General features: G+C 42.4%; 1 protein-coding gene across 1 annotated transcript; it reads left to right on the plus strand.

Moving 5' to 3' along the window:
* Positions 1–776: 776 nt before the first annotated feature.
* On the plus strand, positions 777–14,779 carry GMFB (glia maturation factor beta). The gene is made up of 7 exons (XM_087746846.1): positions 777–873; positions 3,164–3,260; positions 3,802–3,851; positions 4,811–4,860; positions 5,931–6,013; positions 8,223–8,296; positions 10,855–14,779. Exons 1-7 carry the CDS (start codon positions 871–873, stop codon positions 10,924–10,926), a joined length of 429 nt encoding a protein of 142 aa, XP_087602972.1. The 5' UTR covers positions 777–870; the 3' UTR covers positions 10,927–14,779.

Consider the following 14,779-nt stretch of genomic DNA (forward strand, 5'->3'; position numbering starts at 1 on the left):
CACCGAGGCAGGCCTCCACCAGCGGCCTGTTATGGAAGAGAAGTGTCTGCCTCGCACTCGCTGCTTGTATTCGTGAGCTCCAAATCCTGGTTTACTTCCAGAATTACGCTCAACTTGTATAAACAAGGAGTGCTACGAGCAGCAGAGCCTACTAAGTCTTGTTTCTGTCTCATGCTTGAATTTTCTCATGTTTAATGAGACAGACATCCCAGCTGAGGCTTTTTTAAGAGTCATTTTTCTGCATGTATTCTCTGGTGTTTTAGTAAAGGATGTAGAGTCACTAATACACCTCAATGGCCTCGTCTAACCATGGTCACCCTCCCCGGGCCTGCTCCTGACCCTGCCCGCAGGCCGATACCCCGTCCCGGCCTCGGCACGGGGAGGACCCTCTGCGGATCAGGGTTTCAATCATCAGCCCTTTGCACCCTTAGGGCACGTTAACCGCTCAGAAACAGAATCCCCCAGTTCCGAGCCCGTCTCTCCCCCGGCCCCGGGGCAGCCCCGCGGCTGCCAAGACCCAACCTGAGGAAACACCTTCCCGCCGCTGGCACGCGGCCCCACCCCGTCGCCATGACGCCACGGGGGGGGGGGCGGGGCCTCGGCGCCATGGCAACGGGGCGGGGCACGGCTGGGGTGCGAAGCCGGGGCGGCACGTGGATCTTGAACCTTCCCGCTACCCGTAGGCGGGTGACTCTACGCGCTCGGCCGGGGGAGCGGGTGCTGATTGGTCAGAGGGGAGGGAGCTAAGGGGCGGGGTCTCCGCCGCGCAGGCGCAGTGGGGTGCGCAGCCCGGGGAGGGAGGAGGCGGCGGCGGCGGCTTCCGTTGTTGGCGCGCGAGCGGCGGCGGTTGGGCGGTTGCGCGCGCGCAAGATGGTGAGAGCAGCCCGCGCCGCCTGAGGGAAGGGACGGGACGGGACGGGGGGAGCCCAGCCGAGCCGCCGCCGCGGGCACGGGGGGGATCCAGCCGCCTCCGCGGGCGCGGGGGGTCCCTTGCTAAGGTGGGAGGGGTGGCGGGAGGCCGGTGTCCCCGGGCGGCCGGGCTCGGTGGGCCGGGGAGGAAGTTCTGAGGGGAGAGCAGGTGGCTTCGGAGGGGCGGGCGCCGTTCTCCTCAGGGCGAGCCGCTGCCCGGCACTCTGCGGGGTGCTGCCCGGGGAGGTGCCGCCGTGAGAAGCTCCTCCGGCCCTGCCCTGGTGCTGCCGGGGTCACCTGCTGCCCCGCCGGGCGAAGGACCTCCTCGGTTGTTTTTCTTGCTGGGCGCTGGCAGCCTGCGGGGGGGGGTGGGTGGGGGTGGGTGGAGAGTGAAGAAACAGCTGTTTGAAAAGGAAGTCGTGACCTGCCCTGCCAGCAGCGGTTCGGCAGGGGGCTAAATCGCTTTCTGAAAATCTTGAAGTAGAATGCCGGTATGAACGGTGGCTGAGGTTAACCGACTGCAACGCCCCCCGCTGCGCTCTTTGGCAGGTGTGCCCGCTGTGTGTGCAGCCCTCCTGTCTCTTGACTTTATTTAGTTTTTATTAAGCCAAGCACTGGTGAGCCAGCTTAGCCCCGATAGATGGTCTGAATCTGATGTCGCCGTGTGTTTTGCAGGCACAGCCTTCAGCTTCTTGTAAGGATTTATACTTGTGTGGCTGCACAGGTATGAACAAGAGCACTGCTTATCCTGCAGTGTCTGCTGGAAGGTGTTAGGAAACTGCCGAGCCCAGAGGTCTGGAAGAAATGCTTCCTTCAGAAAAGAGCATTTGATACAGACTGTAACTTCAACTTTGAAATGCAGCCCTGAATTCTGCTTTTTTTTTTTTTTTTTTTTTTAAACAGAGACCTCCTGAAATACTGAGAGTAGGTATTAATGACATTTGTGGATCAGAGTGAGCCAGGAACAATCTTTAAAGTTGAAGGGAAACAAGCAAAATAATGAAGGCTGCACACACAGTGCCTGACCTGTCCTGTCACAGCAGAGCCTGATTTCCTCTCCAGCTGTGAAAAGGAAGCAGAGGCACAAGACTTTGTGCCAGAATTTGGTCAAGGTGGAAGTCTTTTTAGGAGTAACAACAAACATAGGATATTTGCAAGGGGATTTTGGAAGTGGGGAAGGAGAGACACTGCTCTGCTTTTTGAGGAAAATCTCACAAACAAGCCAGCGTTGAACATGAAGAGACAGAACTCAACAGTTTAAATAGCACCTTTCTTCTGATTTGTAAGCAGTGATTTGTCTCAATGAAATGGCTCTTTAGGAGAGCTTGTGATAGGTAATCTTGCAACTATTTTTTTTATTTGAGCAACTTTTTAAAAGAAGTCTCGAAATAACCGTTGTTTTGGCACAGAAGCCTCGATGCCTTAAGAATTTACAAATACAATAATATGCATAAGCTGGAGATGTTAAATAACTTTTCTTTGTCTAGCTGGCATGCATCTCTTAACTGTGCTGGTAGTGGATGTGTGTATAAAATGTTGCTCAGGAAATAGCAGTGGTTGGCTTGGTACAGTTTAAAAATTGCGTCTGTAGTGGAAGATAACCTGCATGGTTGCTTGTGAAATAGTCATTTCCTTCCCCATCTTCAGTGTGATGACTAATATGTTATCTGGACATTTCTTCTGAAAACTCGGAGTTAGAGACATATAAGCACACGGGGGAGAAGTATGCATGCTTTTTGATTAAAATGTCATAAATGCTTTCCGTGTGTAAATCTCAAAAGTTCAGTTAATATTTTTGTGGGTAAAAGTAAGCAGTGGCCCTTGATTCCTGTCTGTGTTCTTCTGAAATACTAATAGTAGCTCCTATTATATGAAATGCTTAAATTACTGTAGACAGTTTGCTGCCACTCTAAGGGGCTTCCTTATTTCAGGACTTGTTTTGGCAAATGAACTGTAAAATTCTAAGAGCTATGAGAATAATCCCGTTTCAGGGATAGCTAATAAAACATTTCTAGTTAACTGTGTGGCTTTGAGGAGGAATGTTAAAACAGATAAGTGTTCTGGTTTTGTGTTTTTAAAAACTGCTTTCATCTATGTGTTTTCTGGTTTATGTGTATGTTCTGAAACTTTGGACAAGTTGCACGCAATTGCACGTTAGCAGGGTTTAGGCGCACATATGTGTGACGTGGGGATTTTTTTCTGGTTTACTAGAAAGATTTATCTTTCCCTCCCCTCTGCCATTTCCCTTTTGTAGAGTGAATCTCTGGTGGTTTGTGATGTTGCTGAAGACCTGGTGGAGAAACTGAGAAAATTCCGGTTTCGTAAAGAAACCAACAATGCTGCCATTATAAGTAAGTTAAAAAAACATGTCTGACAAAAAATTGCAAGGTCTTGCAGCAAATCCTGTCTCCTCTTTTCCTTCCCATGTAATGCTGCTGCTGTAACAGGTAAATGTGAGCCAGGAGGCTGTTTCTTCTATGAACTTTAGTACTTCCAATTCTGCCTGTAATTTTAACAGTAAAGCAACACTGTTCTTATGATACAAGATTTCATCTGCTCTTACTAGAGTATTTATACTTTATCGTGGCTCAGAGTCTACCACCAGTTGTAAAATCATAGAGAAAAATGTCAAGGCACAGTCATTTTGAGTTTGTGAATGTTGTAGCCTTTAAGTAGGGGAGTCTGACATTTCTGTCTTTGAAATTTGAGTGTGTTGACTTAGACTGTCCACTTTTCCTGACTTCAGTGATTTTGTGAAGTCGTGGGATAGACTGAAGAAGCAGCATGGAAACACAAGGAATACACTTGTGGGGAAATGTTAAAAAGCTGCATGCATGCCTTGTATAAATCCATTGAAAAAAACATTGACCTATGTTTTATTTTGATTTATAGTGAAAATCGACAAGGATAAGCAGTTGGTGGTACTGGATGAGGAGCATGAGGTTTGTTAAATGAATTGTAAATAAGAGTATCTTCAGCCTGCAATGTATTGTTGTCTCTAAGGTACTGCCTTAGTTTCAAATTGTTATCAAACTCTTAATCTAATTTGGGTCACGAGCTTATTTAAATGCATGGTCATTCTGCATGCAAAGCACAGCACTATTAATAGTGGAACTATGCAGAAGCAATTGAGTTGACTAATTAATTGCACAAGAAAGTTATTTTAAAGCCGTTATGATACAACTATGTAAAAAGCATCTTGGGCACCTGCTGGCTTTTTGAAGAGATTTCTGCTGTGTTTCCAGGTAGATCTGCATATTTGACTCTGAGCTGATCTGCCATCAATTAGAAGCTAGGATTGCTAATCCTCTGCAGACTCTAAATTTGATAGGTGGCATAATAAGGTCAGCCCAGAGTGTAGTGTTTCTTAATGGTACATAGGGCAAAATTAAATCCTTCCCAGGGATTTGAGCATTAACCGTAGCTCTTATTCCCTAGAAAGTAGAAGTTAATGTAACATTTAAATAGAATGGGGACTCTTTTTTGCTTGCTCAAGGAGGAAGGACTGAATTTTTCAAAAGCACCATTTATGTAGCTGATTTTAACAGATACTTTTTGGTGTGTGCTTGCTTACTTCTGTTTAGCACTAGAGTTAGAAAAGCATGGTAGCTGCCAGCATATCCAACTAGAGCCAAAAATGTTTTCTAAACTCATTATGCCTAAAATAGGGATGATTATTCATGCTAGCATTAATTCTGTGTTTAGTCATAGGAATCTATTAGCACACAAGTTTTCCTAAACTGCTCTAGTAATTTGTGCGAGAGATCGCTATCAGCTCAACCGTAGATGTACGTCTAACTTACAGCTGTTTCACTGTTCCTTTATTCTGCTTTAGCCTTCGTAGTATACCTCCAAGTGCAAGATCATTTGTTCAAATGTTGCTTGTGTTTAATGTTACCAGGGTATTTCTCCCGATGAGCTAAAAGACGAGCTGCCTGAGAGACAACCTCGATATCCTTCTTGTGCTGCTGGCATTTGCTCTTACTCACTCCTGGAAGCTGTTCAAAATGTGCAAAGTTGGACTTCACCTTTTTAGGCCAATACTTGCCTGTAGCACAGCTTTACCGATATTTTATTTGTGAGATAACCTAGGGATCAGTTCTCACGAGGCGCTGAACAGTTGTCCCACTTGTTGAAACAATGACTGACACATTTAAGCCTTTGCTGAGATTTTATTTCCTTTTAGACTATATAATGTTTGGGGAAGTAAAGCGAAGCCACGCTGCTGTTAATGTAAAGAAGTGAGTAAAATGTACCAGTTTTGTACGTGGCTACTTCTAAATATAGAAAACTGCCTGTGTAACTTAGGACCTGTTTTGGTACTTTGTCATATGTGGCCCTTGCTGTTTTGCTGCAGTTACTGATTCTGGGAGTGCTGTAGGCATGCGATCTAGGGAAGAATCCCTGTATTTAAAAAAAGGAAAAGAAGAGGGACAAGTAAGTTATTCTTTAACTAGATGAAATAAAAGGGGAACTTAAGTTATAAGTGAAGAAAATATCTGCCTCCGTTATCCCCAAGAGCCGGCTGGCACTATTCCACGTGCCATTCTGAATCTTTCCTTTCATGACCATAGTGCAGTAGGAGGCTATCAAGCAGGAGTCCTAGCTAAAACTTGAGTTCAAATTCAGCAAAACACCTGAAACAATGAAGCGCTTAGTCTGCAAAGACAGAATTTGGCTTTCATTAAGCCAGAAAGACATTGGTGGGTGTGGGAGGTCTTTTTACAAAGCTGGGAGAGGAATACTTGCGATGGAAGGGTGATTTTTAGCTCTCTAATGTGAAACAGCAATACAGAGACAGCCCTCGCACCCAGCTGTGGTAGAGGTTGGTAAAGACAGGCGGGGTCAGTTCTGACAGTCAAATATGGAAGTGAAAACAGGAGAACAGTGAGACTACTTATCAAATTTAAAACATCTTCTAGAATGCAAGACTGACTTGTGCCTGCATCAAGCTCTGATAACTGAGGATTATATCCTAATAAAATCGTTGATTTCTTAGTTTCTTTAACCTCAGGAAAAACATTTATTGTGTATAGTTACAAGTATCAGCATGATGATGGAAGAGTTTCTTATCCGTTGTGCTTTATCTTCTCCAGTCCAGTTGGTGAGTGAACATTGTGAATGGTAGCTACTATGTGCTGTAAATATGGGAATGGAAGGTAAAATGAGTGCTTAATGCTTGAATAGCTCTTTGGATGCTTAAGGCTAGATTTGCTTATGCCACTGCTTGAAGCAAGGCGCTATAAAGCTATGGCATTATCTGGAGACTTCTTTGGCGGAGAGGAGTCTCTAGTGTATTAGCTCCATCCTCGCCATCAGCTCATGACAAGTGTAGACACTTCCATCTGCCCAGATCTCCCTAGTTGCTAGAGGTTTTCACTGCCTCCAGGGTTTACATTTAGGGCACTTAGGAAATATGGTAGAAGAGATTCTTTTTTCTATTTCTGAAGGCTGAACAGAAGTGTTAGTTTCCTGCACAGCTGGCCAAAGGCTGTTTCTTTCTAAATGTGCCTGCCCACTGTGTTCTCAGCGGTGCGCTCAGGAAAGCCTGGAGCACTCTGCATTTATTCGTGTAGATTTAACCTAATGTGTTTCCTGTCACCCTCTTCTCAAATCTCGGGGAGTCCTCAAAATATGACCAGACAGGGCTCAGGAAATGAGTGAGGAGAGGGCTGGAAGATACCCACTCTGTTCCTGAGGGTTTCTGTTTGCCTCTCTTCTTCCTATTCGGATGGTAGGGACTGGGTGGGAAGAAATTCCTCTCCTTCTCAGAAGGGCATGGGAACCCATGAAAGGAACAGGATCCTGTAAAAGGGTTAGGATGGGATTAGAGAGGAGGGTTTTCCAGGGGGCCTGTATGCGATGGGCAGCAACAGAGGATGCCTCCAAACAGTGCTGGCATGTGAAGGTCTAAAGGGCTGTCACAACTACGGGTGAAAAGGAGGAAAAGAGGGCTCCGTAACCCAGATCTGGGCAGATGAAAGTACTGAGTGAACAGACTCTGTTCTAGGAGAAAGAGACTGTAATCTTAGATCGTCCCAAGTTTATACAGAGCAGTAGCTTCCTCTGCTTGTGTCACAGCAGCCCTCAACATAAACATACCTGCGCAGGGGATTGTGTAATTTTAATAGAAGCCAAATAACCTGTGACTTGATTGGGCTTACAGAGCTGAATTGCTCCTGTGGCTTCCATCTGTGTTCTGAATTGTAACAGAGTAGCTTGCTGGTATTACTGGATTATCCTTGTTATCCTCTCGAAGGAGATAAACTGATTGCATTGTTTTACTGTTCATCACTCAGAACTAGAATAACTAGGTAGGTAAAAGAGTTTAGCAACTAGTGAGCATGTTCTTCTGGATTTACCTGAGAATCTTTGTACAAATGCTATGGGCGTTACTTCTCTGCAGAAGAGCAGATATTTTGAGAGTTAGAACAGCAGTAAGAAACTTCCTGGGAGACCCCGAAATAGCAAAGCTGGCAGACTTGCAGCGCTTCATAGGAAAAGAGAGCTTAGACAATGTTCTTTATGGGCGGCAAGATTTAAAAGTACACTCATATCTAGAAACTTCTGAACAATAAACTTCTAAAGAAAAGCCTTTTTTATGTCTTGAGGTTTTCTGTTTCAAAAAATTTTCTGCAAACATAAGTTAGTGGTTAGACTGGTACTAGAGTCAGAAACAATGAACCATTAGTTGGGAGTCTAAACAGCAGTTAACTTCCACTGTGACTGAAGTTGCTCGGTGTTTGGGGCTGGCGGGGAGGGGAAGTCATTTTGAACTACCAATTCAGCTGGGGGATTTGGGGAGAGATTAGGGCAAAGAACAACAAATTCAAACTGACTTGATTTGTTCTCAGTTTGACTCCAGCTCAAAGGCATATGCTATTAAGATCTGTGGAAGCGTAACTAGCAAAGACATGGGAATCTTCCACAAATAGCAAGAGGGCAAAGAATTGCATGTAGAGTAATCAGCACATTACTGTAGTGGCAGGAGGTACTGCTGCTTTGGCTGTTGTGATTCAGATCTGACTGCAGCAATATCTGATGTTAGCTCTAAGCAGAAATACAGGTGCGTGTTGAGACCATCAGTTCAACCTGCACAACTATTGCTTCTGGAAATGCTTTTCAAGTACTAGATATGAAAGTAAGAGCAAGGATGATAATATCTATATATTATATAGATACAAAGAAATAGGTCACTTTTCTGAATGGCGACTTTAGCTTTCAGTTTGGATTCTTTAAAAAAAAATATATATTTTTGAAGTGTTGCAGTCAAAATAACTAAACAAAACCTCTTTTTTTCCACACAACTACAGGATGTAAGCCTGAACAGCAGATGATGTATGCTGGAAGCAAGAATAAGCTTGTACAGACAGCTGAACTCACTAAGGTATAAATGACTAGTTGAAATAACTGTCTCCCCCTTAAATGCAGGTTGCAGAAGCTGGTTTGTGTCTTGCTTGTACCTATCGCAAGAAGGGTGTTACGAGGCTTTGTAATTACAGCAAACAGACTTTGTTTTAGGAAGACTGAAGAGAGGGGGTATGTGTGGAGATTTCTGGAGTTTGAGGGCACAGGAAGAACAGTGTTCTCTAAAATATCCATCGGTAGGATGGACGTCTTTACTTCGGGGAATCAATTTATTGATGGGAAGAATAGACTGAAGTCTTAGTATGGTGTGGTGCAGACTAGTTTTGCTGCATGGTTTATGGGGTCGTATGCTTGCAGAACATAGCCTTCAGAATAAGTAACGTATGTGCCAAGTGCTGGACAATTCTAAATGTTCCTGTGTTTGCTTCTTCCAGTACTGAGACCAGAAGAAATCACTGCATTCACTAGGCCTAGGTATATATAAATATTTTTTTAAAAAATGCCACCTAATTGTCATTTTGGAGATCTTTGAAATCTCTGCTTAATTGGCACCTAGACTTCTTAAAATTTTAGTGTCAACCAGCGAAGCTAAATACAGTCCGTGGTCACTTCAGGTGTTTTATACAATGCGAAATGACTTCACCATTCCCCAGCAGCACTGTTCCCTTTTGGTGGTCTTTATCCTGACTGAGTACTTTAACATCCCGGTAAAAATGTATACTGGGGCAATAAGAGAACTGTGGACTTCTACCGCTTCTAGCTATAACTCGTAAGAAAGGACCTCTCTGTTTTGAATTAGGTGTCAAGTTGACAGGAGTAAATCGGAGGGAAGCAGAAGATAAGATGGTGGAAGCAATCAGCACAGCCCCAAGAAATTTTTTAAGTCTGTTGAAACTGCATTTTAGTGGCCTGAGAACTCTACCATCTTTGATAGAAAGGAGGAATTCCTTGAGGAGGAAGGCAGATTTCAGTGAGTGAGAGGGAAGAGTTGATGAGAAGAAGGTGAAAGCCTGGGGGCTAGCTGTACTGGAGTTGCTATCACCTGTCAAGTGGGAGAAATTCAGTCTGAAAGGCTTTTGAACGGAAGCCTAGCAGTGGATATAGAGGTCCACGATCATCTTCCTTTGGAAGCTGGAGGACAGGCTGTTTCCAGTTCTGGTTGCTTGCTTGCTCTTCAAATGTGCTTTATTCTTGCCACTCACTGAGCCATGTTTCATTTCAGTTCATGCTGTGACTTCCTCCTGGTGTGACTTCTGCACGTGACTCAACTGAGTCCTCTTATATTTTCAGTGGCTTGCATGTTAGCTTGGCTTCTGTTAAGCTGTTCTGTTCTTATAACACTGAATTTTGGGTTTTCTCCCTTTTACATAAAAAAAAAAAAATCAATATCAGTTGATAGTGCTGGATCACTGCCTGAATACAAGTACCAGTGTCCAGAGCCCACTCCAGCAGAGATGGGAAATGAGGAAGAAAAGATACAAAACTTGAATTGTTTCCTGAAGAAGATTAAAACGATGAAAATAAACAGGAAGTTCATTCCAAACAGCAGGTTCACCGAGAAGCTTGGTTTGTGACTCTTCCAAAATCCCATCCATTCTCTTGGCCTGAGCATGCTTTTTGCAGCCAGGTACTCCATACCGTTAGAAGGGCAGATAACTGATTTAGTGCTGACACAGCTTTATTTTCAGTGTTGTCAGGATAGTAACAGCACTCTCCAGTTAAAATGTTTTTCTTGTTTTCATTGCCCAGAAGAACACATTTGAAGGCCTGTGGATTTGTAAAATTTACATACCTGACCCTTCTGAAAAGATGATCCATTTGTGGGCATCTCAAAGACTCCAGTTAGCAATACAGAATTAACTTAGCCTCTCTTCAAGGGTATTAAAAAAACAAAACCAAAAACCAACGCCCAAAACCTCACAGTTACTTGCCCTTATGGAATGTAAAGAATATATTGGTGTCTTTGGTCTTGCTTTCTGCTTCAAGGCTATGTTAAAGGTTTGTTTAAGACTTCCGCAAAGCTTTGGGTTGGTGTTTTTTTGGTTTTTTTTTTGCAAGTTTTCTCTTCTGAGGTATCCCAGCTTGTTTCTTACTGGGAAAACAGTATGCTACTGGATACTATGGATTTATTTCAGTTCAAAGAAGGAATAACTGTGTCTTGGGCTGAGCAAACTTCCTGACCTTAATTCAGCCTAGAGGTTAAATTCATTTGTATTCAAATAGACAATCTTCTTGCTGAGATAATGCAAATGAGATGGTGCCATTTCAGAGTAACTTTAAAACGTAGTACATGTGCTGTTCGCACATAGTCTTAAAGAAGAACAAAGTCTAGGAATAGGAATTATGGAATTCTTGTTCAAGTTAGTAATATTCCTTGCCACATAGTCTTGTGTATTTTCCACTGATGTTTCTTTAGAATATTAACCGATCCTTTCGAGAAAGCATGTGAAAACTCTAGGTTGGTTACTGGTTTATTACAGCTCAAACAAGCTGTGTGGAAAGGTATTGATTGCACTGTATGCTTATCCCTTTCAAGTACCATCACCTCAAGAATTCATGCAATGCAATTTTGTTTAGGTATTTGAAATCAGAAATACAGAAGACCTAACTGAAGAATGGCTGCGTGAGAAACTGGGCTTCTTCCATTAAGAAAACCTCTGTAATAAGTATTTATGTACCATCCTGATAATACTGGAACCAGACATGAATACTTACATCTAAAAAAATGCACTGTATTTACATCTGTCTCCTGCAGTATCTCTCTTGTGCAAAGTTTGTGCAAAGAATAGCAGGTCTGTCTCCTTGAAGTAACAAATCTTTGCAGGTGTTTCCTTATTTGTACCTGTTAAAAGGGAATACTCCTCTGCAGGGACTCCTTTTGCACTCTTGTGACTAATATTTCTGTAACTAAAATAGTTCGGTTCTGGATTTATAACTATCTACAAACATAATTTGGAAGCTGACGCTAACTTTTTCTGAGCTACAAATGCATCCTTATGACGCATACTAGCCATTTATATGCAGAAATTGTGTACTGTCACTTACTTCTCAGACTTTTTGACTTAATGTCTTCTCGATTTTGAAAACTACTCCCTGGAAGCATTTAGTATTAAAAAGACAAAATCCTTATACAGCAAATCCATTCATTTATCTTTCCATCGAGTCCATGTGAACTTTTTCAAATTCCTGGAACTAATTTTTGTCATTCCAGTAACTCCTCAGTTGACTGAGTCAATCCTACTAAATTTCAGGGCAAAGCTTTGACCGTCCAGTTCTCAAGCTAATATAGTCTTACAGGAACTAGATGATAACTAAGGGCTGAATTACAACTCTGGTTACTCTCGTACCAGATGTCTTGCATATATAACTTATTACACTGTTAAGAAGTTTACCTCTTTGCTCGTTTCCTGTTATATGAACACCTGTTAATACTGTGTGCCTTTAATTTGTTAGCTTTAAAAAGACTTGAGAATTTTACACTGCCACTTATTGCAAATTTGGTAAAAACTTTGCTGAAGAATCCAAGTAATGTTTTTTCCTAGTGCCTAGTGTTGCAGTTGACATCTGTAAAAAAAATAAAGCAAGCTAACCTCATTTTCTTTGAAATTCCAGTCATCTACTCCATTTGTAGGAGTCAGGAGGTTGAAGCTTTTCATGATAATGAATGATTTATATCTCTCTTGTTATAAAAGTTGGCCACACGTAGCTTTTGAGTACTTTAATTACAGTCTCTAACTTTCTTAACTGCTTGTTGGTCAAAATTACATTCCAGATAAAGCTTTTGCATAAGTGATAATTTGATTTTCATTTACTTACGGTTCATCTCTTTGAGACAGCAAATATTCTAATGTGAAAATAGTATTTAACTTTTATAAATGACCAGTCTTTTTACAGGTCTGTTTTATATTGCATAGAGTAGTTGTCTGATATGGAACATGTTCAGCCCATGCAGTGGCAAAAGGAGTACTCATGTGACAGCATCTCACTATCTTGCTCGTGAGTGTTTGTTATGCTACTGCGTATCTGCGAAAGAGCAGCTTCCTGTTGATAACATACCTTAAAATATAGCTGCCCTAACAAATCTGTTTGGTGAGAAAGAACGCAGTGTTAAATTTGGAGGCCAGTATTTCATGCTGTGAAACCTTTGCTGAAAGAAGGTTTATTTTTCGTTGGTAAACATACGTTGTGTTAGTGTTAAAACACTAATTCCTCTAAGATCACAAGGAATTCATTTGCAAAGGTCCTCAGTGTTGGTAAATCTCTTCTTAGTTTGATGTTACTGCTCATTTATATGCATACGAATCTGACTTGAGAGGAGCTTTTCAAAATACGTGTTAGAATGATCCAATTAAATTGGCCTTTCAGTGCGGGAAAGAAATGCTTGTAATTAAAATTAAATTTCTGTGTTAACGTAGTGAACTGGAAAAACAATTTCATTTCCCTGGACAAAAAAAATGTTGATTATGAAACTTGCTTGATCATTCTGTACTACAGATCAATAAAAACAATATCTTTTGCGACAAACATTGTATAAATGAGACTTTGGCTTAAAGAATAGTGTCATTCTAAGCATCAGTCTTGAAACAGCAAGAATCTTGTTTTGTTGGCATTGTGGTAAAGGCAAGGCAGGTCAAAGTACAGCATGAGCGAGAGGAAAGCTGCCACTTGTAATGTTCACCTTGATTTGCAGTGGGGAAAACTGGATTAATAATCCTTGTCGTTGTACTTTGTACACTGGTGGGCTGCCAGCATCCAACTGCTGCTTGCACAGGTCTTGACGAAAGTCCCTGTACAAGAGGCCTGTCTCTCAGGAGGAGAAGGGAGGAGCTGCTGCAGTCAAATGACTGAATTTGATTCTTCATCTCTGGATCACTCTGCCTTCTGCCAAGAAAATAGTGCTACTTATGGCTGTATCCTCAGTCTGAGTTCTTTTCAGTTCACTTCGGATGTTCTTGTTGCCTCCGCTTAAGGACTTTCTGCCTCGGGTGCTGCCCGTCAAGTCTTGCAGAGAGCAAACAGATCCTGATGAGAGTGTTAAAGCCCACTTTCTTGTGAAAGGTGATGTCGATGCTGCTCAGCCCACCAGTATTATTCTTCAAATGCTCTTGCCTGCTAGCTGTACCTCCTTCCCCTCTCTGAGCTGTGGAAGTGAGGAAGCAGCTGCAGGTACTTGGAGAATGAGTGTGCAGAGGATGTTTGCTGTTCTAGGCTTGTTTGTGGCTTCCTTGTTTTCAATGCAGTGTTTTGACACAACTGTCTGCTGCTTACTGTCCTAGGCTCTTGAGATACAGGTAGTCCTAATACTTGATTAAACAAAGACATTAATTATGTCAAAATCTTTCTTGCGCAAATAATACTTGTTTTCATAACGTGCTTTTCCCACCTTATCTTTAGGACTGTGTTTTCTGTACTGCTGCCCCCTTAAGATCAGTGGGGGGCAGATGTGTCCACGTTCAGAAGGCCAGTGTGTTCTGACTGTGCTTTACAAGTGAGTTGCCCATCTGTAATCGTACATTTGTCTTGAATTTTCCAGTCTCTAAAGAGGGTTCAAACTAAAGGACAACATAAATTAACTGATGCCACCTATGGGAGCCTTTGTAGCTAAAGGTCTGAGAGTCAGCATTTTCCACTGTGAGCTCCTATTTTTCAGGAGTTAGTAAGTTGGCCATAAAATCCTTGGCCTGGAGTTAAAGTTCAAGGTCTCGTAAAGGGAGACTTCTGCCACAATTAATCTGGTTTGCTTTAAATATTGAATAGTTGGCTGGGATACAGCTCTTGTAATCCTATTAATTGATGGTTAAGCTGAATTAAAGCATGAGTTTGCATGTCAGCCCATAAAATGGACTTATATTGTTTGAATATTTTTAACAAAAAAAAAATTAAATGCTGGTATTTGATGGTTTAAGTGTGTTTCTAGTATCATGAATGCTGTTTTGACCTATGAAAGGAGGCAATAATGCGGGTGTTGACACCTTTTCACTTCTCCAAAGGAGCATCTTATGCCTTTGTACCGGGATTCCACTTTTGTATCTTTAACTGTAAAATAGCTAGTCCAGAAACAACGTTAAACTGGTAACAGGGGTCTGAATCAAACACACAAAAGCAAGGGAGTTCAATTCCTCGCTTTAGCGCGCTCAAAGAAATGTCATGCAACGTTGTGTTGTTTTTTTTATAACATCCATCTAGTAACTGTGAAACGGAGGTGTGGTGGGACGTGGGAAGGGGCGCAGTGAAACTCTTGCTTTTGTTACGTGATCCAGACTCAATGTGACTTGTGTACTGGGACACGTCAGGGTTGGCACCAGTGCCGCCGGTGGCAAAAGGTGCGAGAGGTTCACGGCCAGTTTTGAGAATTCGGAAATTCCATGAAAATATCAGTAACCAGTACAACTTCCATACACTGTTTAGTCTCTGCTAGTTCACATTGCATGTTTACTTTAAACCAAATCTTTTTTGCTAAGCATGGTGCTTGTATTGGTTTAAATAAAATGTTTAATTAAGA

Source organism: Nipponia nippon, unplaced genomic scaffold, assembly GCF_047370975.1.
Source record: "Nipponia nippon isolate SJK-2023a ecotype South Korea unplaced genomic scaffold, ASM4737097v1 scaffold_11, whole genome shotgun sequence".
Classification (NCBI taxonomy): Eukaryota; Metazoa; Chordata; class Aves; order Pelecaniformes; family Threskiornithidae; genus Nipponia; species Nipponia nippon.